The sequence below is a fragment of the Dermacentor andersoni genome, chromosome 9, assembly GCF_023375885.2.
Source record: "Dermacentor andersoni chromosome 9, qqDerAnde1_hic_scaffold, whole genome shotgun sequence".
NCBI classification, from domain to species: Eukaryota; Metazoa; Arthropoda; class Arachnida; order Ixodida; family Ixodidae; genus Dermacentor; species Dermacentor andersoni.
The window spans coordinates 17060032-17085148 of NC_092822.1; the positions used below are offsets into that span (position 1 = coordinate 17060032).

The 25117-nt window shown below is 49.9% G+C and overlaps 1 protein-coding gene across 10 annotated transcripts in view; it reads right to left on the reverse strand.

Annotated features, from left to right (window-relative positions):
* The window catches only part of LOC126527122 (adenosylhomocysteinase-like 1), a 270192-nt gene that overhangs the window by 31987 nt on the left and 213088 nt on the right, over positions 1-25117 (reverse strand). For 2 of the 10 annotated variants that reach the window (XM_050174872.3, XM_050174869.3), the window contains exon 2: positions 18740-18851. The exons of 7 other annotated variants lie outside the window; for them this stretch is intronic. In XM_050174872.3, coding sequence (XP_050030829.1) covers positions 18740-18851 — 112 coding nt within the window. Of the gene's footprint in view, positions 1-14186; positions 14903-18739; positions 18852-25117 lie in introns of those variants that run through there. One more of the 10 variants, XM_050174873.3, reaches the window with a different exon arrangement.

The following is a 25117-nucleotide window of genomic DNA, read 5'->3' on the forward strand; positions in this document are numbered from 1 at the left end:
AGCGGACGCTACGCAGCTTTTGAAAAGCTGCGGGCGCACGCACACTACCGTGCGTGCTTCTGAGTACTGCGCATGCGCACTGACGCCTCCGTGGGTTTGCTGTATACGCAGAGCTGCTGCGGTCGCCCAATTAAAACTGTCTAATGACTGTTCCCAATCTAAGTGAAAAGAGAAAGACATGACCAACGGCCCGTCAAATGCCGCGTGTTTTCTGTCTCTCTCTCTCTTTATGTGTCCATTCGTTTTCTTTTCCACGTTCATTATATATATATATATATATATATATATATATATATATATATATATATATATATATATATATATATATATATATATATATATATATATATATAATTTCAGTTGTTTGTGAGGAGGCGCTCAACATGAATTACGTGCACCTAAATCTGAGTAACCGGGTGTTTTCGCATTTCGACGCATAAGCACGATGCAATGACACACTCGGAAAGACTTTTGCGACACCGGTAAATAAATGATATGCGTAACCGCAAATCTGTTGGCAATATAAATCATCTCGCAAGTTATGCGACGAGCCCGTTTCCCCTTACGCAATGCATTCTTACGGCTACTTCTCCCTCTATGTTTTAGAAAGCAAATTAGGATTAGAGGGAATGCCTGCGCATATCCTCCTATAAGGCCCCTTGCTATACCCTTGCACAGTATCGTGCACAGTGATTTCTATCATTCTGGAAATAATTAAGAAACAATTGCGTAACGTGTTAACCCAGTATCTCAAGATGCACGCAAAACTGCATGAAAGTGGTTTAATCATATTTTCGCAGCCAGCGTTCGGGAAAGTTTACGCTAATTTGATTTACGCCGTTGTGTCATCACAGATGACGAAAATGAACCGCCACATGCATTTTGGGAACGGCAAAATAAAATTAATGGAAATCTGGGAGGCAGCATCAACGTGGCAATTAGCCCACCACTCTATGCTGGATGGTTGTATTATTATTATTATTATTATTATTATTATTATTATTATTATTATTATTATTATTATTATTATTATTATTATTAGTTTTGTTATTTGTTTTATTTTATTTTGAACCTTATAGGGGAGTGCCCGTTTATTTGACAACGTTTATCTCTGTATTTATGCAAAGAAACCAAGTTTTTTAGCACATCAAACGTCCGGAGATGGTTACTTTGTCCGTGTACGCGGAAATGCTGCTTCTGGCATCCAACACTGGCATAAAAAACAGAAAACGAATTTTCCAAGTACACAACATACCAGTAAATAATTTAAAAAAAACTGTATTGAAAAGACATTACGCCACTGAGCTGCCTTAGGGTCTCGGAAGGACGCGGAGCCCAACAATGGTGTAACGTTGCTATGCGCGACGGAAATAGCTACAGCGGTTGCGCAACCTTTTATGTCTCGTCACTTTAGTTTCTTTCTATTCAAGATAAGTGCTCCAACAGTACAGAGCTGTGTAATGGCGAAATTCCTGGGCACCTCCGCGCGCAGCTAACGTGAAATAAAACCGAAGAAAGAAAGAAGAAAACAAAAGAGGAAAACACCCCACGTGCACGCTTACATCGCAAAGAGCGACGCACATCGACACGAAGAGCGCTCTCAACTCGAAATGGAAAGAGCCACAACGACGTACATCGGCAGATTCGATCACACTGCGTGCACCTCACTTAAAGGCCAACTTTCCTTTTCTTCTTTCCTTTTTTTTTCTTCCCAGAGCCTAGCTCGCAGGTGATCAAACAGCGCGCACGGACTCGCATCGACGTGAAAGACGGATGGGCCGCGATGCGGAATGATGCGAGTCGGAACAGCGCTGGGCTCAATCGCGTTTCACTTGGAACGTGGATCGAATTCGCCCGCGCATTGCTCCACGAGAATTTGACCGCGGAGGTAACAGAGAGCGATAGAGAGGAAACGGAGAAAAGGGGAAAAAAAAAGGGAACACGAAACACGAAGGAAGAAAGAAGCAATGAACTAACAAATGAAGGCAAGATATTAAGTAAATAATGACGAAGGGAGGAAAGAATTGCTGTGTTGTTAATTACTCATAGGAGGTCTCTCTGAAAGTTTGGTACTTTTGGGACCTCCTCAGTTACCAATGATGATTGCATAAAATCAAATGAAAAAAAAAAATTCAGATAGTTCGAACACAGACAGACGGACGGACAGACGGACGGACGGACGGACAGACAGACGGACAGACAAGAAACAAATGACAGGACAGACGGCCAATGCCCGCGAGGACACAAGTGCATCAGTCCAAGTGGACCAACTCGAGTTCGTTTGCGAAGCAGCATGTTCCCCTCACGAGTATACACCACGGTCGAGCCAAAGTAGCCCCGGAGGAAGACGGTTTGAGCCAGCGACAGGAGGGAGGCGGAAGAGCGTAAACGGGAACAAGAAATTCCTGGAACGAAGTATAATAAAAACGAGGGGGGCACACAGACGACTAAACAGGAGGAAAGCTGGAGCACAGGGGAAGACAACAAGTGAAACAAACAAAAAAAAAAGTGCGAGGGGACGAAGGCAACGAGATACCGTGGCGAAAATTCCGCACCCAGCGGCCCGCGAAGAAAGAAAACAAAAAGAGGGGGGGGGGGGGGGCGGTAGCGAGAACAAGGATACAGCCGGACGACAAATGAGCGAAATTTGCCGCGACCGGCGAACGAGAAAACAGCGAGACATCCCCTGCGGACAAGATTCGCCTGGAGCGGTGAGCTGCGCCGCCCATCCAGATTCTTCTTTCTCACGGGTTCCTTGCAGGCCCGTCCCTCTTGACCGTGCTAGGAGGGCGTCGGGAGGGTGTTTACCGAAGTCGGTGTACTGTATACACACACTTGCGTCACCCGGAGTGCACTTCCGCTCGCCCTCGAGCAGCTGTCGCGCGCACTACAAGTTATCAGCGTCTCTCTCTTTCTCTCTATCTCTCTCTCTCTCTCTCACGAGAGGAAAATAGGAAACCCCCGCGCGTCTGTCTCACTCTTCGACAAGGTAAAGCGATTGGCGATGTCCACGGGAGAAATCGCATTCGCTGCATCTCGCGTAGCCGGCTTTTCCTTTATTTTGACCGGCCCTGCGCAGTGTGGTTGCAGCGTGAGAGCACATAGGCATCGCGATATTAGCTTACGAGGCAGGAGCAAGGAAATGCACACCGTATGGGGACGACTCGAGAACCCTATAGGTGCTGTGACATTGGTGCTGGATGGATGGATGGAAAAACTTTATTGTGGTCCATCAGGTCGCGCTAGTTTCTTAGCCCGAAGCGGGCCGCTCCCACGTTGGTAACGAAAGGCCGAGCCTTCCGGCTGCTTCGCGGGCCATTTGGACTGCCCGTAGCTGTTCTTCGAATGTGAGACTGCGCAGAGCTGCGTCCCACCGCTCTTCAGTGTTGTCCTTGTCGGTGCGTAACGCGGAGCAACGCCAGAGCATATGACTAAGATATATGGCGTCGTTACATTTATCGCGTGTCGTAGGTGTAGACAACTCCGGATAGATCTTGTTGATTATAAGCGGGTTCGGATAGGTTCTTGTCTGCGAAAGCCTGAGCTATATTTAGTTTAATGTGCGGAGAGAGGAGGCAGTAGCCAATTACGACGGTAGTGTGGCACACTCCTGTTTTGGCGAGTGTCTTGGCGCTCATTGGGCTTTACTAAGTGCGTGCATATGTAATACAATAAACATGAATAACCACTATATGACTAATGGTCATGCGTCAACAAGTTCTCGGCAACTATGTTCGCTGCAAATCAGGCACCACAGCCACGCCACGTGTAGCAAGCGTGAAAAATGTAGCGGCTCTGATTTCTTCGTCGGAGATATTTGGGAGAAACCTTCGTCCTGCCGTGAACCTAAAAGGTGGTAGGTGATCACGACGAAGAGGATGCTAATGAAATGGCCGTGGGATGGAAGAACGCATCACTTTGGTGGTAGTGCTCATGATGACAGCGACACTTCCGTGGCCACAATTCTTGGAGCTTTACTTTTCTGATTTCGTACACACAGGCGCACATATGTCTGTGCCGAAATGCGGCCAAACTAAAAGACAAACGGTTCTCTCAGAGTAAAAAGAAAAATAATATCGCGTACGAGAAGAATGCACGTGATAACATAGCGAACAAGCGATGAAAGTCGTTGGGCTTTTTCAATGGCGGTAGCCTCGGACGTGACCTGCGCCGAATTCGGCAGAGCAATAAAAACAACAACCTAGCTAGCCTGACTCCGACAACGAATAAAATACCTCTGAGAAGCATTCCGCGAGACAAAGAAACAATGCAATGCCATCAGAACGGGACATTACCCGTGGCGTTGCTCCGCGGGCTCTGCTATCGAGCCTTGTTTGCCGTCGACGAGTGACCCAGCCACAGAGACCCGTCGTGATCGCTGAAGGCAACAACCGATACAGCTACACGGCACACACAGATCGAAAGAAAACCGAACAAAGCACGTTCTTGACGAAGTGCCACTGGGAAAGCGGCTCCACGTATAGCCGAGCTCAGCTTCGGCAGTTCTGGGCAATACCGTTAATGCCGCGACTGCAGCCTTCCCGTTTAAAGAAAGTGTGAAATGGGCTCCGCGGCACCAGGCGGCCTTTCAAGATCTGTCCTAATCGTATACTTTGCAGCGACGGTTATAAAGACTAACTTTCAAAACTTTCGAAAGTATATATTTATATACGACTTTTAAATGCATATATTTTAAAAGCCATATATATATATATATATATATATATATATATATATATATATATATATATATATTTTTTACCGCGAAGCTACCAAAGGAGCCTCAATCCGACAGCGCAAGCCTTTTTTTTTTTTTTCCAAGCTGGAATCTACTTGATTTACTCAGCGTGTAGGACCGGTTCCAAAGAGAGAGAGAGGGGTATTTATTATTATAGAAAAGCTAAGAGGTCGGCCTGAATCAATGTTCTGACCTGCTACTCGGCGTTGGGGGAAGGGGGAAGGCGTGGAAGGAAAGAATACGAAAAATCTGCACGGAACTACACAGAGAACTCCATCTACACACACGCATCCACGCTGCGGAGATTCGAAAGAAACGCTACGCGTGTTTGCTGCTGCGCTACTGGGATCCGTTGCTCGTTAGGTGTCGGCTGCGCCCGTTGACTGCACTGAACACGCAACAACGCACACATGAGACGGGTGCGGTGTACGATAAGGAGGTGGATGCCCAGAGGTGGAACTTTTTTTTTTTTTTAAGAGACTGCGGCGTAGTTCGAGACTTTCCGCATTGTCTACTTCCCTCGGGCTAATACCCGGCTTGGAAGGAGACCCTGAATGCACACTAGCAAGTGTGTGTGTGTGTGTGTGTGTGTGTATATATATATATATATATATATATATATATATATATATATATATATATATATATATATATATATATATTTTTTTTTTTTTTTGGGGGGGGGGAACATGTAGGTGGCAGATGGACGGAACCACAGGGTGCACGCCCGATGTGCCCCTCCCTGTCCTTCCTCCAGGCTAAGTAACGCGGACGCTGGAAGGACCACGCTACTGTTCTTACAGCTAGGACGACGCTTTTGGAACCGTGGCCTCCGAGATCACCTTACCGTCATGCCTTATTTGGAATGATGTCACGACAGAACGGGCAAGCCACTGTACATACAGTAAGTGCATTTGAGAGCGTTTGTGAAATTGTTTGCTGCGCATGCGCCGTTGCTTCTTTCGTCTGGGTAAATAGGCAGCATATTTCCGTTAAGAATTTCACTAGCGAATTAAGCACGTACGCTGTCGCTGTCTTCGAGACCATGTCTTGCTCTGCCATGCATAGAGTATACTCGTGCCGAGTTGGGAAATGTGAACGTGATTTCAGTGCTGCTATAACGAGCTCCAGTGCAGTCAGCGTATATCGTGTGAGACGAGCACGGTTATGTCGAGATAATACACACACCGGATCGTTCCGCCCAGTGCTTTTTCAATTCCAAACTGAGCGCGAGTGTACTTTGAAGTCACGGCCGGTGCTCTCGTACAGGCTTACAGCACTTATGCCGTCGCGGAGCACGATATTTACGCGCCGTTGAATAACGGTTCTTTCCACACAAGCCAACACACCGAGCACTTCACCGTGCGTGTGCTTCGGGTGAATAGGGTGAGCTTTTAAATCTTGTCAACGGCGTCCGTACGATGCGGGATTCGGGTCGCTTGTCAGATAACGAGCTTACGCCACGCGTTCCTCGTTTACATAGGCGCCCCGAGCGGCGCTCGCAGCGAGGATTACGCGAGCAGCGGGATAGTACACTCCGGTGCTGCGCAAGGGACCCTTCGTGCACTCAATCCGGGCACGCTCCCGCGCACACAACCGGTAATACACTCAAGCTCCGGTGCAAACTCGGCGCCCACCGATCCTCCCCCGACCCGTTAGTTCGACGCAGTAAAGCAAGCAGTTACGGAAGGCGATTTCTTTTCCCCAGCGACAGAGTGTACAAGTTGAAGCGGGCGTTAAACTTTAAGGATGATCAAGGCATACCCGCGAAAGGATAGAACAGCCTGCCACCTTGGACCCCCATGAACATCGTCTGCGTTAACTCGACCCGGTCGCATAAAGTCGGAAGTGGGGCTGACATTTTTTTTCATACCTGATGCTACGACCGTTTGATCACTGAACGAATTATTGTTTGCGGAGAAGCCGGCGACACAATGGTTGCCAACATTTCCAGCTTCATCCACTCACTCGGGGCTGACCGAAACCGACCCAGCGGCCTTTGCAATGTGTTATTTCTTGCCGGCGGGCTGCATGGTGTGTATGACGCCGCGACACATGTCTCGATCCGACCCGCAAGCGTTTACGAAAACCCGCCCACGGAAGTTCGACTCGACTCCTCCGAATTCGTGTAAACGTAGATACTGCCGTATTACTTTCAGCCTCTCTAAAAGCGCACACGACGGGACTAGGCCGAGAACTACAGACGGAGCACTGGCGCCGCATGCCAGACAGGTGGGTGGGTGTCTGTGCCAGCAAAGTCTGCCAGCGTCTGAATTCCGCCTGTCCTTCTTGTCCGCGCTGATCGGAATGCCGACAAAAAAGAAAAAAGAAAAAGAAAAGAAAGCAATGAGGGCCTCACACTCCATTCGCGTTATGTTTCACTTAAGTGGAGAAGCAGCGGCGGTATATTTGCATGCGGAAAGGCTGGAGTAGGAAAGGCCTTCAGGTTAGCTAGACCTTGTCCAGCTGGCTATACACTATACATGCGAGGAAGCGAATGCAGTAGTGAAATACAGACAGAGAGAGAGAGAGAGACAGAGAAGACAGATAATCAGATTCATCAAGTGCGCTAGACAAACCGTATAAGCGTGTATACAAGCCGTATCCACTCAAGCACTCAAGCTGCCTTCGGTTTCACCCCAAAACCGCTGGCATGGCTATGAGGGCTGATGAGCGGTGAGGCTCTTCACGAATCGGCTGCGGCTTCGAACGGCCTTCACTTAATACTGTTCTATCGCATTGGACTGTCGATTCTCCCATGCGCATTCAATGCAGATGTGCTGAGCAGACTATCGAGCACGTACCCTGCCACTCAGTGTTCCCACTTCGCCAAAAAAAAGAAAAGAACACCTGGGAATTTAGTGTGCGTTGAGCATGTATACTGGACGATGCGCATTTTTACAGAAATAATTGTAAGGCGTGCAATCGAGTGAGAAAGCATAGATACTCGTTGGGGCTATAACTGGTTCATACTTATTACGAAGCCTTGGCATGCGCCTTGACGGATGGCGTATTACATCAGAAAAAAAAAAAAAAACGAGTTATCGGTATTAGCGATACGTCTGTGCCCCTGCACAGCAATGATCGTGAGTTGTTCGCACGTATGTTAGAATAGACACGCATTTCCATTGCAATCTGCACCATTTTCGGCGCCTTAAAGTGTTTGCACCACGCTAACACCTTCTTTAAAAAAAAAACAACTGTGCCACGTCTTCTCCGATTAAACGGAGTTGCGAGTGACATTCTTTCCAGTCCGGTCGTTTCTTCACGCGGTTTCGGATCTTCTCCTCAGAGCAAGGAGCGAGAACGCGCTTAGGGGCAAGGACGCTCGCTGAGCGAGTCGTACCAACGCCGTCTAGACAGCACATGGCCTGTGCTATTCGAACCACGACGCCATGCTACCTTGCCCGATTGCCACATAATGTAGCGCGGATGCTCCCTAGTATAAGCCGCGGTGATTTTGACGCCACCGCTTTCGTCAAGCCTGACTTGGCAGCGGAAATTCCGGTCCAAGTAGCATGACGTCATAAAGCACAGTGTAAAGATATATCAGGCGTTAGGCGTATACGCCACAATTCGAGGGCAGACCGGCACTCAACGACTCAACTACAGGCATAAGAACCTAGAGAAGTCGGGTAGATCGATGCACTGCAGAATGCACGAAACACGCAAGCCACACAGCGCGTAGGTAAGGCGCGCGGGTTAAATGTGGTGAAGAAGGAGGGCGAGGGCGTTACGACTGCACGGTGTCAAATGGCGCGGCACAGACCGAGCGAGCGATAGGGGTCGAAGTTTCTGCGGAATGCCTGAGCGACACTGAGACAAGCGCTCCTAATTGCCGGCCTCGCGCGACAGTCGGCTGGTGAACGCTGTGTACCGCTATGCCTTTCGAGGAGGTTGCGCTACGCACCGGTCCCGAGGAGAGGGAGAGGCACGAAATTGCGCAGCACCGCGGGGCGACGGCATCTGCATTAGCGGGTCTGAGGCGAGCACGCGCCGTACGTAATCCTTTTCGTCTGGCCAAACTGCGCACACACGCATGCGAAGAGCGTCAGCGGGCGTTGACGGGCCAATTTATACTAGGGTCTCCTCCTTCCAACGCTCTGCATGCATCGAGATGAGAGAGCATTCATCGTGAATGCTCCCTCAGAGCGACCGAGGTGCCGCACATTAGAGGCTGGATGTCGGGGCGATTCTTAAAGTATAGGGCACGGTTAGCGATAAAAGCGTGTTTTCTTACTTTCATAGACGAAGTCATAATGCACCATGACGCGCGGAGATGGAAGCTATATAGGAGTCGTTCACCTAACAGCCACAATTGTAGCCGATATTGGTTGTACAATTCCATCGATTAGCAAAATATAGCGAAATCGGTCAGCACTGCGCGTTCCCACTGTGGCGTACGTCATATAGAAAACCCGAACTTTAGGTCGAACACCTAGTTTCCGTGGGGGAAAAGAACATAATAAAATAAAAGACCGACCTAAGTGTCGTCAGCGCCATATATTGAAATGCATGGACTGTCGTCGTCTCCATGTAACGTGGCAGGCAGCATGTTGTATTAGAGGCGTTTGTATGGTCCAGTCCCGGCCGTCGCATGCAACCGTATTTGGGTACAGGGGAAAATAAGCTAAAAAAAATTATTGTGTGGTTTAACTAAGTTCCCTAAACTTGGTTATGAGGGACATCGTAAGGGAGGGATTCGGATTAATTTCGACCACCTGGGGGTTCTTCAAAGTGCACCCAATGCGCGGTACACGAGCATTTTTTGCATTCCGCCGCCCCAGCTGGGATCGAACCCGCGACCTCGAGCCCAGCAGCGCAACGCCACAGCCACTAGGACGAAGTTGGGATGTGCTGGAAGCCTAGTATGTTAAAAAAATATAATAATAATAAACGGTGATTCATGTATTAGTGCGCCTTCTGTGTCTTTTACCGCAGTGAACGTCGGTTTTTTATACATTTCTCTGATTGTCTGCGCTGCCGTGCTTGTATGGTTCATACTGCGCACGTTCAGTGAGTTTATATGTTGGGTGTTGCTTCCTGATGAACCTCTTATAGCTATTCGTAATGCAAAAAAAAAGATTTTTGAGAATTATTGAAAATGCAGTAGTGGAACAGTCATTTAACCTTTCGGCACAGTCCCTGGCACATCAAAAAAGCCGAGTTGGCGCAGCAGCAAGCGCTTTTGGCGCAGGATCCGACGCAAGTGTGCTTACCATGTATAGCACGCAAATTTCAATTGACATAGTCCATATGTTGTGGACACGGGTTTGCGCGAGGCTTGCCCTGCAAACGCGGTCACGAAAGGACAAGGTGTTCCTCCACACCCCGACGCACAAAGGCGCTACGGTCGGGTTCGTCAATACGGCGCCACAGAAAACGCGACAGTCACGGCTTGTGGGCAAACACTCACCGCAACACCGATCGAAAACGCGCACCTACACTGAACATGGCATCATTCAATATACCCATGTTATGCCATGCACACTAGGAAGTTTTCGAATAAGGGCCACAATGATTTACTGGCCGCAAAAAAAAAAAAAAAAAAAAGGAAAGCGTCTGCGCCACTGCGCATGCGCGGAACGCAAATTGGGTTTTGCGCTTGCGTCGGCGACGCTATTTCGCCGTAATAGCGCAGCGACGCAAGCTCGACGCAAAAGGTTTGCGTCAACCAACCTGGCGGCGCCCATCGAAGTGCCGGCTCCGGCCCGCAGTGTACTATATTCGACCTCATTCGCAGGTGCCATTCTTAACTGTGTACCACGTGCGATTCTGATCGCAGCGGCTCTTTTGCAAAGCCCCGCTATATCGCCAATAAACATCGAAAAAGCTTACGTTTAATTCTAAAACGAGGCATCCTCCGTCTGCAAACTCCTGGTACCACGCTGGAGGGTTCGATGAGCACCGAACTAGAGCGCCAGCAAGACGGTACAGTGGCACTACAGTCTGCGTTCGTCAGTGAAAAAAAAAAAAAAAAGAAGAAGGAAAAAAAAAGAAGCGCTAATGACGAACCGAACGACTCCGACGGGCCCTATAAGAGTTTCTCACTTTATAGTGAGAAACTCTATGGAGGGGCTTCGGCTTTCTTCTATGATGATGATGATAGCACGCTGTTGGTTTTGTATTTCAGTTCTGCTGGCTGCGAAGCATCGACGGAAGGATGGCTTCGCTCTTATTCAAAATTCAACGCAGCTGTGTCAGTCTCCTGCACAGACTTCGGCTGGGGTTGGCGTTTACCCGTGGGTACGTGCACCTCATGCGACGCGCCGAGTCTCCACACTGTCACAGCTGCGCAGTGTGAAAGAGACTATAGGCCATGTGCTGTGTGACTGCCCTCAGCACGTGGAAGAGCGCCAAAGTTAAGCAATGTTCTCGGCAGCCCGCCTCTGTCGGAGGACGTTATTTTAGGCCCTTGGCCAGACGTTAAATCGAGTTTTAAGGCCATCCAGGCCTTACTTGATTTTTTTTGAGAAAGCACGGGCCTGAACTGTAGGCTTTAAGTAGACCAAATAGCTTACTGTATGCTTTACATCTTTCCTCATCGTCGTCACCTATCACGCGCCTTTTTCTTCCCTCTTTCTTTCCCTCTTCCCTTCCCCCAACGCAGAGTAGCTGGCTAGAGGAATGTACCTCAGGCCGACTTCTCTGCATTTCGCATCATTAAACCTTTCTCTCTTTCTCTGCTTTGGCGCAGGCTCGCCGCAATTTTCCGCTAGAACGCCGCTTCGGCGCAGGATGGCGCAAAGGCCCACTCTCGGCGCAGTTTGGCGCAATCGGCGCAGCTTTTCTCCCACTGAAAATGTATTAATTCTGCATCATACTGCCCGGATCATAAAAAAAAAAATTGTTGAAGAATTAGAGCGCGAGACACGCCTGAATAATGAGCATCATAATTCTCTCTTCGTGAGGTTAGTAAATCTCCATCGGAAGGAAGTACCGCATAACACAAGAACAACAGAAATATGGAATGTTCCGTATTGTCGCACTGGTTATGGTCAGCAAATGCTTCACAGCGAACTTGCGCCTTTACTAAACGACTATAATAAAAATTATATTCGCGAATTAGAATTATCTGGCTTACACGCGTTCTTTCTAGCATATGATTGTCCTCTAGAGCGGTCTTTGATTTCTATTTAATTACATTCTTAAATGCTACTATTGCAATACGTACACGTTGTAAGGAAGAGTTGTGCTGATGTATGATGCTGATGTGAAGTGACGTATGCCAATGCATGACGCTCTGTATAGGGCAGCAACTAGTGACGTGTTTACTTTGACGGTTTCGTCAAAGTGTATGCCAATGTTGTGTTTAATTTGATGGTATCATTAAAGTGTAAGTAAATGTAAACAAAATGATTGTGCCTCTGCTGCTGTCTTTGCCAGTATGGAGACGAAGGACTCCCTCAAGCCATCCTTGAATAGCTTTTCCCTTCAACTTCCATCACATGCATTGTAATCAATCAATCAATCAATCAATCAATCAATCAATCAATCAATCAATCAATCAATCAATCAATCAATCAATCAATCAATCAATCAATCAATCAATCAATCAATCAATCAATCAAACTTTTTCCACGGGTCTTATTTATACTTTGCGCCACAGTACGTCGAATCAAGTTAAAGAACCCCAGGTGCCTCAAACTTAATTTGGAACCCACAACTATAACTCAACCGTCTTGAGCCTATAGCTTTCGGGACTAGAACCCGTCAAGTATCATTAATTCTTCCGAGCCTCCTCATACGTCACTCCCATCCAACACTTTTTTGTGATCGCCGTCTGCCGGAACGCGCAAGCTGCCGTGTGATGGAATTGACCGCCTGCAGAAGAACGTTCGCGCACGTCTGGTTTCCGGCGCGTTAATTAGTGAAACCTCTTTCACGAATCCAAGCGCAGACGAGACCGAAATAAAAATAGTCGAAACGAATTACGGCTTGCGAAATGTCCGCAGCGTCGGCGGGCAGGAGTGGTACTTAACAGCAATTTTAGCTCGAAATACACATTTATATACCTTTACTTTTTTTTCTCTCTCTCTCTCTCTGAAAAACGCCGATTATGCAGGGACGAAAATCGTTATCGCGCTGTCGAGGACAGTCGACCGCCGGCGTGAATTTTGCATTGCCGCATAATAATGGAGAGACGGACACTAAAGAGCTTAACATGCAATCGACTCGTAAGCTTTGAAATAAAGAACTGACGTCAAGGTCCGTCTATATATGAAGATAGCAAAAATCAGGATGTCAGGTGCTGCACGAAGTACGATGCAGATTTGTCGAATCGCAGCTATAGCGCCATACAGGGTGATGGGCACGCGCGCGCGTGTGTTTGCGTGCGCGTGTGTGCGTGTGCGCGTGTGCGCGTGTGTGCGTGTGCGCGTGTGTGAGCGTGTGAACGTTGTGGCGTCGGGGGCTGCTCGATAATGTAGCAACGGTACGCAACATGGCGTACTGAGGGCTGGCTGATGACTGCTGGTGGTTCTTTTGTTTCGCAGCATACGCTGAATTGTCCACTCTTGTCATAGTCGACAATATCGTCGATCCTCTCAAGAAAAAAAAAATGAATTCCTCGACCTGGGTCCCGGCCGACGCCTGTCCAAGTGGTTTTAAAAGCAATTCACTGCGTCTTTAGAAAAAAAGAAAGTACTACGTAACCGTTGTTATGTCGTGAGACGCCTCACAATTGTGTGCAGACAGTTCTTTTCACAACTTCGTTCTTTTTTTTTAATTCTTAATGTTGTTTCCCCTTTCGCTACAGGGCATCCAACCGGACGCCCATTCTCGTTAACCTGCTTGCCTTATCTTACATTTATCTCTCCCTCTAACTAATAATTTATCATTTATTACAGTGTAATCAACGGGTTTCTGTTGACAGGACTCTATAAACGTCTCATGAAATATAAATCAATAAGATTTTATAAAGCCCAGGGTTTCAAAAGGGCTACTTCTGAGTCCAGAGGAGCTCAATAAAAACTCAAAAACAACGTTAAGTCGATTTTTCGTAAGGCTCCCTTGAGTTGCAGTGATGGTGCTTTGCCGTCTACTCATAATTTATTCCGGTTGAATGGACGGGTTTCTATCGACAAGAAACCACAAACATGTCATAAATACCTAATCACGCCGACCTTATACAAGACCCCATATTGCACCTTCAGACTCTGTAGGAGGTCAGTAGAAATTCAAACGGAAGCAAAGTACATTTTAGTATGGGCTTGTGGAGCTGGCGCTCTCCTTTACGCTGATCGTTGATTTCGATTCAACTCGCGGGTTTCTGTAGACAAGACACCATAGACTTCTCATTAATACCCAATCGAGACCGCTTTACACGGCACCCAGTTTTATCTAATGTAGCTTCAGACTCGGCAGGAGCTGAACAGAAACTCAGAAGGAACACAGCGTTCCTTTTAGCATGCGCTCGCGGAGCTGCAGCGCTCGCCGAAGCACTCACCGGACTTGCCGCGGTTCTTGAACGCGTTGATGCGAAGCACCCGGCGTCTCTGGACATGCGGCGATGACGACAGAGTCGTCTCCTTCACCTCCCCTTCCACAGCTTCGCTAGCACTAGCCATGCCGAGTCGAAACGCTATCTTCGGTTAACTGTGATGTACTGAAACGAGGTTTAGAGTATCTTGCGGGTGCTGCTGCGGTTCTCGAAAAAAAAAAAAAAAGAACTAGCGAAAGCGTACACGCGTGGTGGTGAAGCCAAACGCTGCCCGACACGCTGCTGCAGAGCCCCTTCAAGTAGTCAACGCTACTTATGAAGGGCGAGGACGAAATCGTAAATTGAGGTGAGAAACTTCAACGTAATTGGTGTTAACCTGAACTTTACGCGTCCCACAACTACAACAAAGAGACGCGCGATACAACGGCAATAGGTCAACCGTTGCAGCGTTCCCAGGCAAGCTCAATTTACCAAATTTTAACTTACAAGCTGTAAGGAGCTACGAAGGGATACGTATAAACCGAAAATAACTTCCCAAGCTTACGAGACGTTATAACGAAGGGCTTGGAGTCATATTAACCTTGTTTAACTGCAATCACCAAGACGTTACCTTCTTTCTCGACCAGCCCCTTTCCAGACAGGCTCTTCCTGAAAGGCCACAGGTATTGAGGCCTCGCTTATAACGCCTCCTTCACACACGGACCGTTACTCACTCCGCTACGCACGCAACTAAAAGTGGAAATCAAGAAAATAAAGAGTTATGAAGGCGTACATCCCAACAGAATGGCGGACAAACAAGGGCTGGTCGGGGAATAGCGGGAGATAGGAATATCACTTTGGAAATGCGGAGGCTGTCGCTTAACGCGCGGCAGAACTGCGGGGCATGCGGACCCGCCAAGGATGAACGCGTTCCGGTTGTGTGGACACGAACAAGAAGTGGACTCGGCGAAAACTAAAGCACCGAGACCACGGGACCGCACGCGAAAGACAATTACGCAGCCAAGCCAGAGACGATAAAACCAAAACCAGCAAGGCTCAGCGGGCAGGGTATGCGAGAGAAAGGTGCGAGCAACAGACTCAGCTTAAACGTACTAAGCGGACAGATGCAGACTCGGCCGAGATTGCAAGAGAAAACAAAGTATAGATACAGCTAGCGGATTTAAGGATGCTTAAAAACCAGGCTTATTCGCACAAGATATAAAAAAAATTAAGTTGAATTACTGAGGAGCGTGCGAAGAATTTAACCCAGTAGATGTGCTAAATAGCGAGTTGAGCAAATTGCTTGATCAGAGAATAAATGTTGGAAAAAAGAGGTTGGTTACTTGGACGATACTTTTAACGTGCAGTTAGTACGAGGATGAAGCAAACAAATACGAAAATCGCCAAAACGATCGCTCACTCGCAGAACGGACGCTCCTCCAAATGAGCATCCGGGATGCAAGCATTGTCTCACAAAAATTTGGACGCTGGAGCCTTACGACGTTGGGAAATTGATACGATACGGTTGGAAAAGTACAGAAAGTCCGAGCAGTGGATACTAACCCTTTGAACAAATTAAGGGGTACTGGGGTACTAAAAAAATAAAAAATAAAGCATTTGAGGTGAAGCAACCTGAATAAAATACTCAAGGTGCACGCACAAGTATGGAACCAGCGCGCCACACTCCGGTACGTACCTATGTCACGCGGCCTTTACCGATTCAGTCAGAAACGCCGAGGCCGATGAACGAAACGGACCGCCAACACTGGAAAAAGACGGCCGAGTTCAAGAACAAGAGGGAAACAGAAGCAAAACAGGAGAGCCGCTCAAAAGGTGACACACAAGTCCCGCAACCTAAGCTTCGTCACACAACTCGCTTACGTCGGCGACACTGCAGCTAAGTTACACGCGCGTTCCACACGCAGACGCTGCGCGCAGTGCGCCGAGAGAGTTTTGGCCGCGGGCGCACTTCTTCTCGAAATAGATGTTCCCAGTTCGGACTGCGGGCCAGCCGGCGCGCGCGAGGGCGAAGCGAGAGAGAGAGGCACACGGCGACGGTCCTGAGGCGAACGCGGTGCTTAAACGTCGGCGGTCTCGGGCCAGCGCTACACCGTGCAACGACACTGGTTCCCGGTCCGTGGTTCTGGCACGACTCTCGACGTTAGCATACCCGAACGCGCTAGTTGGATGACCGTAACGTTTCTCGGGGCACGCAACGCGCGTCTTCAGTTAAGGCCTCAAAGAACTGACAGTTACGGCGAGATGCTTGGACAGTGGGAAGCTTCGCGGTAATGGAACCGTTTCCCGGAAGGCGAGGAGGGTGTACGTCACGAATGATCGCGACAGAGACTGGCAGTCCCGCCTGTCGGAAAGGCTAGACGTGTCAGTCCAAGTGTGGGCTAGCAGGATACTCGTGTCAGCACTTAGAGAAAGCTTGTTATACGACCGTTATCTGTGCCGAAGCCAACAAAGGCAACTAGCTGTCCGGATGCGCCCGCGACTGATTTTCAGAGCTGCCCAAGAACGGGGTCTCTCTGCCTACACTTAAAAAGTGCAGTATACACTTGTGAAACGTTTACGCTATACTACAACCCGAAATGCGACCTCAGTTGGAAGTTGCGGAGTCGACCGAAGCGCCGGGTGGCGAATGTCGAAAATACTGAGACTGGCACAAAAGGCCGATGTCGAGACGACAGTCTGCGGGCGACAACCTGCGAGTGAAGGGTTTTCCTCAGCAATGCTTACGCTATACAGAGCTACACGATGACATTCTTATTAACTCGCTCGCACGTGGAGAGGACGTCAGGACAGCGGCCGTCGCACACGGAAAGTTTGAACGAGCAGGAAAGGGGGAGAGGGGGGAGGGTACCACACAAGTGATCACAGTCGCGACACGGGTGGTAGTACACGCGACGTTGAGAAAATCGCATGGGCCACCGGTCGATTCTTTGGACAGACGCAGGTACGCGGACTAAAGCTAACGAGGCTGGGCTCACCACGTGGAAGGCGGGACAACCAGAGGACCTGTCTAGACAGCCATGGACAACCGGAAAATGTCGCTTTCCGTTACGCGCCTCCGCACAACGTATATCTCTTTCCACATCGACGCAAATACGGGGCGACGGTCATATGCCCAAGGAGATCTTTCCCGGCGCGACGGATTCCGAGACGGAGACTAAAGAAGGGACACCGTGCGAACGCAGAGCGCGAGGACCTCCCAGGCGACGAACGCGGCGAAATAGAGCACGCGATCAGTGTAGCCCCCTCCCCCCCCCCCCCCCCCCCTCCTCCATTTCGCACTGCCCGCTCCTATTGTTCCTTGGTTCGTCAGCGCCGTCCAGTCTAGCCGCAGGAAGGAAGTCACCGTGTCGGGTTGACACCGAGCGCGCCCACGCGTCCGTCCGGTGGGTGCACAGGCGACACCGCGCCTGCTGCGTGCTATATATATATCACGATAGCACGACCGCGGTGCAACTCGAGAGCGTCCGCTCCGCTTCGAGGCAGGCACATCTTCCAGATACAGGACTGTTTCCGGCCATTGTAGCCTCCGTGACGTGATTTCAGAATCGAACGTGCGCCTTCAGCCGCGAAACGGCGTGCGTGTAGGATCGTTGGAGAAGGTCGCTTGGATGTGCCATGGAATCGATTCAGAACATTGTCGCGGCGGCGGCCAGTTTCGCTCCGTCGGATTGACTCTCGTTAATGGAGCGTGCCATCAGCGAAACTAGTCCGTATCTTAGCGAGCCAACGTTGTAGGACAAAATGTGCCCGTCGTATTTTGGCAGTACATTATGTGCACACTGTGTCTCGTCACGTGCACTACACTGCTCATCGAGCCAAACATGCACGTCGACGTTGAATGCACGTCAGTGTGCGTGTGTGTGTTATGTGATCACCTTCTCGTGTCGTTTGTGTCCATTCATGTTACAATCAAATGTTCTAAAAAGCTTAGCAAGGAAAGTTGCCAACGTTTTCAATTATCAACTAACCAGCGAACTCAATAAATAAATATAGTTAACTAATTAAATAAATAAATAAAGTTAGAGTTCTGTATGACGCAAGCGTGGTGTCGGACCGGTTTTTGTGCACCAGTTGCTTCGAATCAAAGCAAGCGGCAGGACAAAATCGTATGCTACAACGGAGCTTTGTTGTACTTTTCAGCATGCAGCAATCACCATATTCTAGGACGCAACAATCTGCTAGCTTATGACACCGACAGCACTTCCGGGCGTGTTTCGTTTTCGGTGGCGACAAAACGATTTCGCACAAATTAGTGTAAAATTTGGAGAAGTGTCAATTCGCGTCATTCTAAACTTTAGCATAAAACAGAACAATAATTAAACTACTCAGATGTGTTGCCCCATACATATCGCTTAAATCGGAACGGAATTATTTTTCTCTCTTTTCTTTTTCTACGAGCACATCACTGGCGGTTTAATTTTCAAAAGGTTTAGAAGTTCAAGAGTCGACGCCCACGAGGAGGGCGGACAAAGCGGGGTGCGAGGAGGACAGGACAGACAATGCCTGGCTATGCGTACACGCGCAGTCCAAGCACTAAGCCCGATTAATTACACACTCACAGGAGGAGCAGGTGGAGACGGCGCTGGAGCGGCGGCTGTCCAGGTACCGACCCACGGGGAGCGACATTCGCCGCCTGGAACGGTCCTTGTACGCCGGGAACTCCAGCATGGCCTGGCGTCGGTCGCACACACACACACACGCACTCAGTCACATTATAATACTCTCGCTATGTTCTCCCGTCTACACGCACACAAACCCGCCCCTCAACTGCAATTCGTTTTTCACCACTCGCGAGTGCGAGAATACGCATCTTGTGGCAACAGCGGAGGCAGCAACAGCAGTAGCAGCAGCAGCGGCGGCGGCAACGGTTTATATGACGACGTCGCGGTGCATATGTGCACGTCAAATGGACTGATCAACGGATGCATTCATACAGAACTCCAAGAGGTACTGCGCAAGTATTTATGCGCAGTTCCCCCGCATATATGTACGGCGTGTGCGGAATCGGTCAGTATATACGCTACAAACTGGTCTAGAGCTTGGAACACTTTTGCCGATGCGCGCAATACGCAACGTTCGCGGAAACAGTTACTCAAAACACGCGCATCGTAGCTCTTGATCGAGCAGTCAGCTGAATCGTGGTGCTGACAGGATACTCGAGAGACATGAGAACGTACCGAAAACACGACGCGCTTAGCGCGAAGCGTGTACAAAAGAGAGCAACGGGGGGTATAGATGCTGCGTTGATACATCTGCGCAAGAGTAACTAAAGGCGCTGAGCCATGTTCTACAAAGGGTTGCATAAGACAAAACCTCGTTACAATAAACTTAAACTCGGAGCCAGAGTAGCTTCGTTATATTCATAATTGCTTGTGCTGCACTAGTAATTTCTACGGGGATTTCATGGGCAATTTCACTTACGTCGTAACAGCGATTATTTAGTTATATCCCGTTTCGTTATAACGAGGTTTGACTGCAGCACCTTTACCTCTACACAATCACTCTCTCAGATTTAACTTGGCATAAGCGCGATATAAAAATTCTTATGTTCCCCTTTGTTGTACTATCGCATGTTATCGAAATAAAAAACAACATTTGAATGCAAGTGGTCGTGATCACTGGACTAGCGCGATCATCGCGCGAATTGGCGGATAAATCTCGAAAACGCGTCTCAATAAAACAAATAGCGATAGCCGGCAAAAAAAAATCAAAGGGTGCTTCGACAATGCGTGTCGCAATGCTCATAGAACACCGTTATGTACAATAGGAGTGCGTCCGTGTTCGCGGGCTCGATCATACTCGGCAGAGAAGACGTGACCGCAACAAATAAAAGCGGGCCGTTCTTCCGAAGAATGGTCCGCCAAAATCGCATATACGGAACGATGACACCACCACAGCCAAAAAGAGGAAGAGAATGAGATCGAAAGGAATTTGTATTAAGAACGTGAAAAAAAAAAAAAAAAGCAGGACAGTGAAGCCAGAAAGTGCCGGACTTCCTTCAGGTTCAGTGGAAAAGACGCCGAAGGAACTCGGAAGGAATAGAGAACATCAAAGCCAAAGTGACATACAAATGTGAAACGACAGCGCGAAGCAGATCCCGTCGCGAAACAGCTACTGCAGTACAGCTACGGCACGCCGTAGCACAGAAGGGGAGGGAGCACGACGATACCAGTATATATATACAGCAGTCGCATGGCAATTCGTTCCGGGAAGAGACGGTTCGGACAGCAGCCGATGGTCATTGAAGGACGCGGGAAAACAAACGGGGCCTCGGAATTCTGCTCACGGAGTTTCTCTCTTTCGCGACACAAAAAGGCGCGCGCGACCACCGAAAAGACAGCCCCGTTTAAATCGCGGAGGAAACCAGGCTGGTGAGGAGGCTTCCCTGCAATGCGTTTCCCAAGCTTAAACTTAGATTGGCGCTGTCTCGTAGCATTTACGCAGCATTGGGGAAAGTACAGGGTGCATGGAGGAGGGAAAAAGAGAGTTATTTCCTTAAATGGTAGGAGCTGCGCTCAGGGGTATCCATCACTCCGCACAAAGAAGTAGTGCTCCGACAGTGATGTCGCCGTGCGATATACAGGGACACGGACTGAACGGCACAGTACAAATCAGAAAACTTAAATGAGAAGACTTCGATGGAAGAAGGTGATAAATGCGCGACTGATCCGATATTCGAAACGCCATTCGAAGTTTTCCACATACGTGATATGCAACGGCACGTAATAGGGTAAAAAAAAAAAAAAAAAGGAGGTAAGCAGAAGACTGCAGACGCCGTAAATCGTAGGTGTGCTTACTTAGCTCTACATATCTGCAAATACATCCACAAACAACCACGAACATCCTCTGTCACAAGCTATACGAGATGTCACGATTATTGCACTAAACAGGCCGAAATCCACGTAATATATCTTGAAGCATCATCCGCTTTTGTCCCCGTCGAAAGCAGACGACGCAAACTAGAGTATGCAGATACGTTACTGTACGTACACCTGCACCCGTTATTTCTAGCAGACGGCACACGGTAATACCAAGGACAAGGCGGACAGAGAAAGACGAGTGATAATGCGCAATTGGGATCGTCTCGCAGTCTCCGCTGTTCGTGTTCTCCGGCAAGGCTTGCGAGCCACGACGCTTCCACCGTAGCTCAGCACGGCGTATAGGTTTTGTGCTCCAGTTATCCGCAGACGCAGTGCGACCGCGGCGTCCGCTGCACGGCACAGTATGCAGACTAACGACGTCATCCGACTGAATGGGAACGGGAATCGGCCGCAATCTCGCGCTGCAGGACACGGAGGAAAAGAAAGGCACTTGGTCCAGAAACGCGGCTTTCGGAGACGGAACAACCACAGTCGCGATGTAGCAATCAAGGGCTCGTGCCATTACGCGGTCGGAACAGCGGCGCGCGCCCGCTCTGCAGGACCGCGGGTCTGCGCGGCCGGCGCGCGACCATTAGCCGCCGGTTCGTACACGCAGCGAGCCCTCGTTCGCTACGCTTTCCCCGCGTTTCCTTTTGCCCCACCCATCCTCCGCTGTCACATCCAGACACGAGGAACGCGATTGCGTCGCTACACTTGCGGTCGATGAGAGACGTCGACGGAGTGCGGTCCGGCCATGACTGGCCAACAGAGTAAAAAAAGCGTGTGTGCGTACGAGCGTAGCGCGACTAAAATGCGATGTTGCTCGCGCTCTCTTCAACGCGTGCTGCTACAGAATCTTTCAAAGCGGCAGCGTTAAGGGCCCGAGAATCCTGCGTCGGCGTCCCGCGTCCAGTGTTGACCATCGTTTCAATAAATATCATTCCGCACCACGCATACTTAACCACGCAGGCCCTCTACGTAGCGCGAAGAAGTCACTGAACTAATTGAATTTGTCAAAGTAAAATACGTGAAAGAAACAGTAGAGTACGACTTATACACAACCTGCAGACATGATAGCGTCGGACTGTAATCTGAATATACGAGAAAACATAATTCTGTTACGCGGAAACTCATACACAAACCCCTTTTCCAGCGTTTCTAAAATTCATAGAGCGGGCATGGCCTCCGAGATTTCAAATATCAAAGGCCATAAGGAGGCGCGCTCGGTTCCTTGCAACACCTCCAGATGGCGCTCGCCTCCACCGTATCGCGGTCCACCCAAGAAGCCGTGTTTCTACAAGAAAGCTCGCCTTCGTGCACAGCGTTCGCTTTACCAACTTTACGGTTACATAAGCTGCCGTTGCCGGGAAGCGTGAGAAGCACCCTGGGATCTTTGAATACTATCGCGTTCTACTCTTAAAGGCGAAGCTTAAGCGTCCTCCCAATTTTTATCTTCGGATTGAGGGCTCCGCCAACTTTGGCTGTTGTACGAGCAATTTCTGAGTTGTGCGCATAGATTCAGAGCTGATACGGTAGCGAAGCATCGAACGCGCCTGTACAACCATCTACAGCACATGTACTGCAAAAGCCTGCCCCGCACCTTCGAAGCCGGTAACGCAACACGAACACGAGGTGAAAGTCTGCCGCGCGAAGCATCAACAAAACATCGGGCTGCATGTACCGAAAGGAGCCGACACCGTAGGAGGTAAACCGAGACGCAAAAATTTTGACAGGTTCAAATCTAACTTGGCGTGCACCAATATGGTGTGAACTGACAGCGAAGTCAAAGAACCGCGAGGCATGTTAAGTGCGACACTAGTTTTCCATGCAGCTGTGTTAATTACGGGCTTTAGGATTTTTCCAAAGCACCCGTAAAGAGTTTCGCTATAGTATGTGCACTGGGTCTATATACTCACTATATGGAAAATGTCACCTCGATAACTCCATAGGCAAGCCCGATGAACGGATGAGGAAACTAGCGTTGCAATACAGGGTTGCCTGTACACCCTCTTGCAATGTTATTTGTAACGCATACGAGGCGAGGGTACGAGAAAAACACAGGAAGACACAGACACGTACGGTGCTCACGTGCACACGTGCGTGCTCTTATCGTGTCCTCGTATTATTTGCGCTATGCGCCGGCATTCCAGAATGCGGCAAAGACTGGATGAACTGTTAACGGCTGACACTGCCAAAAGGTGCAACGGTACATTAGCGTCGCCCACTCCCATCGCTACCGCATAACAATGCCCCCTCCCCTTGAGGACATGCCAACGAGCCGCCTCGCACGCAAATCGGTGTACAGCTCACCCTTCCAGATGATCTTCAGCGGCGACATCCAACTTTTCCCGCAGCCCCCGAAGGAACGAACGCTACACACGAGACTGCGCTATCCCCAAAGGGGAAGAGGGGGTCCCGCAAACCGGCCGAGAAACGGAATCGGCTTCATGATCGCGTTCGCCGCCTCGCACTGGGCCGGCGGGGGCGCCGTCTCGCGCGCGCGACCTTTAAAAAGAAAAGCGCCGGCCCGGGCAGCTGCAGCTGATGGGGGCTGCTGCAGTTCGGGGGGGGCGCTCGCCGCCGAGATGAGCGACGAGAGCCCGGGGAGCCACACAGTACGCGCCGGCCCCGCCCGGGGTTTCATCAAAGATTCACCGGGGTTCAGACCGCAGTGGCGGCTTTTATAGTATGGGTCGCGTCGCTACTTCCTTCCTTTTCAATGCCGCGCCGACGGCGATGCTTGCAAAGGTCGCCGCCGCCGCGGCGATGTGCCGTGCGACAGCGGCCCGAGCTGTGTTGTTCTATAGGGCACGCGCACCTTCCCTGGGGAGCGTTGTCGAGGCGAGAGCCTAATTAACCCTCGGCACCTTTGCCCGCCACGGAGCTGTGGCATTTGCGATGCGGGGAGTCGCCGAAAAGACGCCGTTAGACGCGAGACGTTAACGGTATACATCCACGGTGTATCGGCCAAGTTGAGCGAAGGTTTTCAGGCTATGCCGTGTTACGTTTCGCCTACAACGCGCGGTATTGCCGGCGCGGATGCAACGGACGCCGGGGCTTTGTTCAAAGCGGCGGACATTTTGGCCCGTTCAACGCCGCCGCAACGCCTACCCGCCAAGCGTGTCCAGGCGTGTTTCAGTGCCACGTGTCTTCGTGTGTGCGTGTGTGTGTGTGTGCCCACGCTTGTCAAAGCGCGGCAGCCGGGGAGCGGAGTTCCCCGAATGAGGAGCCTGGAGGTCTCTCGGCTCAACCGTTCGCGCCGTCGTGTGTGAGGGTTGGCGATGCGTCACTACACTCGGTTCAGCAGGTCTCTCGGCTCGACCGTGCGCGCCGTCGTGGGCTCATGCTCCGCCGTCCCGTGACCTTCATTCATCCCGTGACCTTCATCCCGTGACCTTCCCTTTTTGGACCGCGACGCCGAGAGTATAAGAGCCGCTGCCCCCGGACGCCAGGAGAGAGGCTCCGATTTGTACTGTTGAGTTACGTGCTCTCCCGTCTCTCCACTTCGGTCGACCTGACCGGCCGCTCTTTTGCTATGTTAGAATAAACAAGTTGTTCTGTTACCAATCTTCTCTTGCTTTGCCGGGACCTTCGGATGTTTCCAGTGCCCCAGGCCGCCAGGCCAACGCTACCCTTGGGGCTTGCGACCCATTGGCAATAACGGGCGTCAGCACCGAGACCCCAACAACTCGTGCCAGCGGTGCGATTACAACATCTGGTTGCCAGCGGTGAGATCGCGACAACGGAGGCCAGCAGCGAAGAGATGCGGTTGACTGTATGCTGAGCAGCACAACGACCATCCGGGAGCAGTGCAACGAGCCCTGTGTGATGACTGGTTGCCTGCAGCGGAACGACTGCGCTGAAGTCTTGGCTGCGAGGTTTGGTGAGTGCGGGACTTTCTTCTTCTGAGTTTTGCCAGGCTTTTGTTAGTGTTAGAAACAGAGCTGGTAATTGTGGTTGTCGTTGCTACCGGGTTAGTTTGCGGCAAGACAATAGTAGGCAGTAGAGAAAGCAGCATTCAGAGCAGCCATGGATTTGAAGTCGTTGCGCAAACCGAAATTGCTGGAGCTTGCGAGA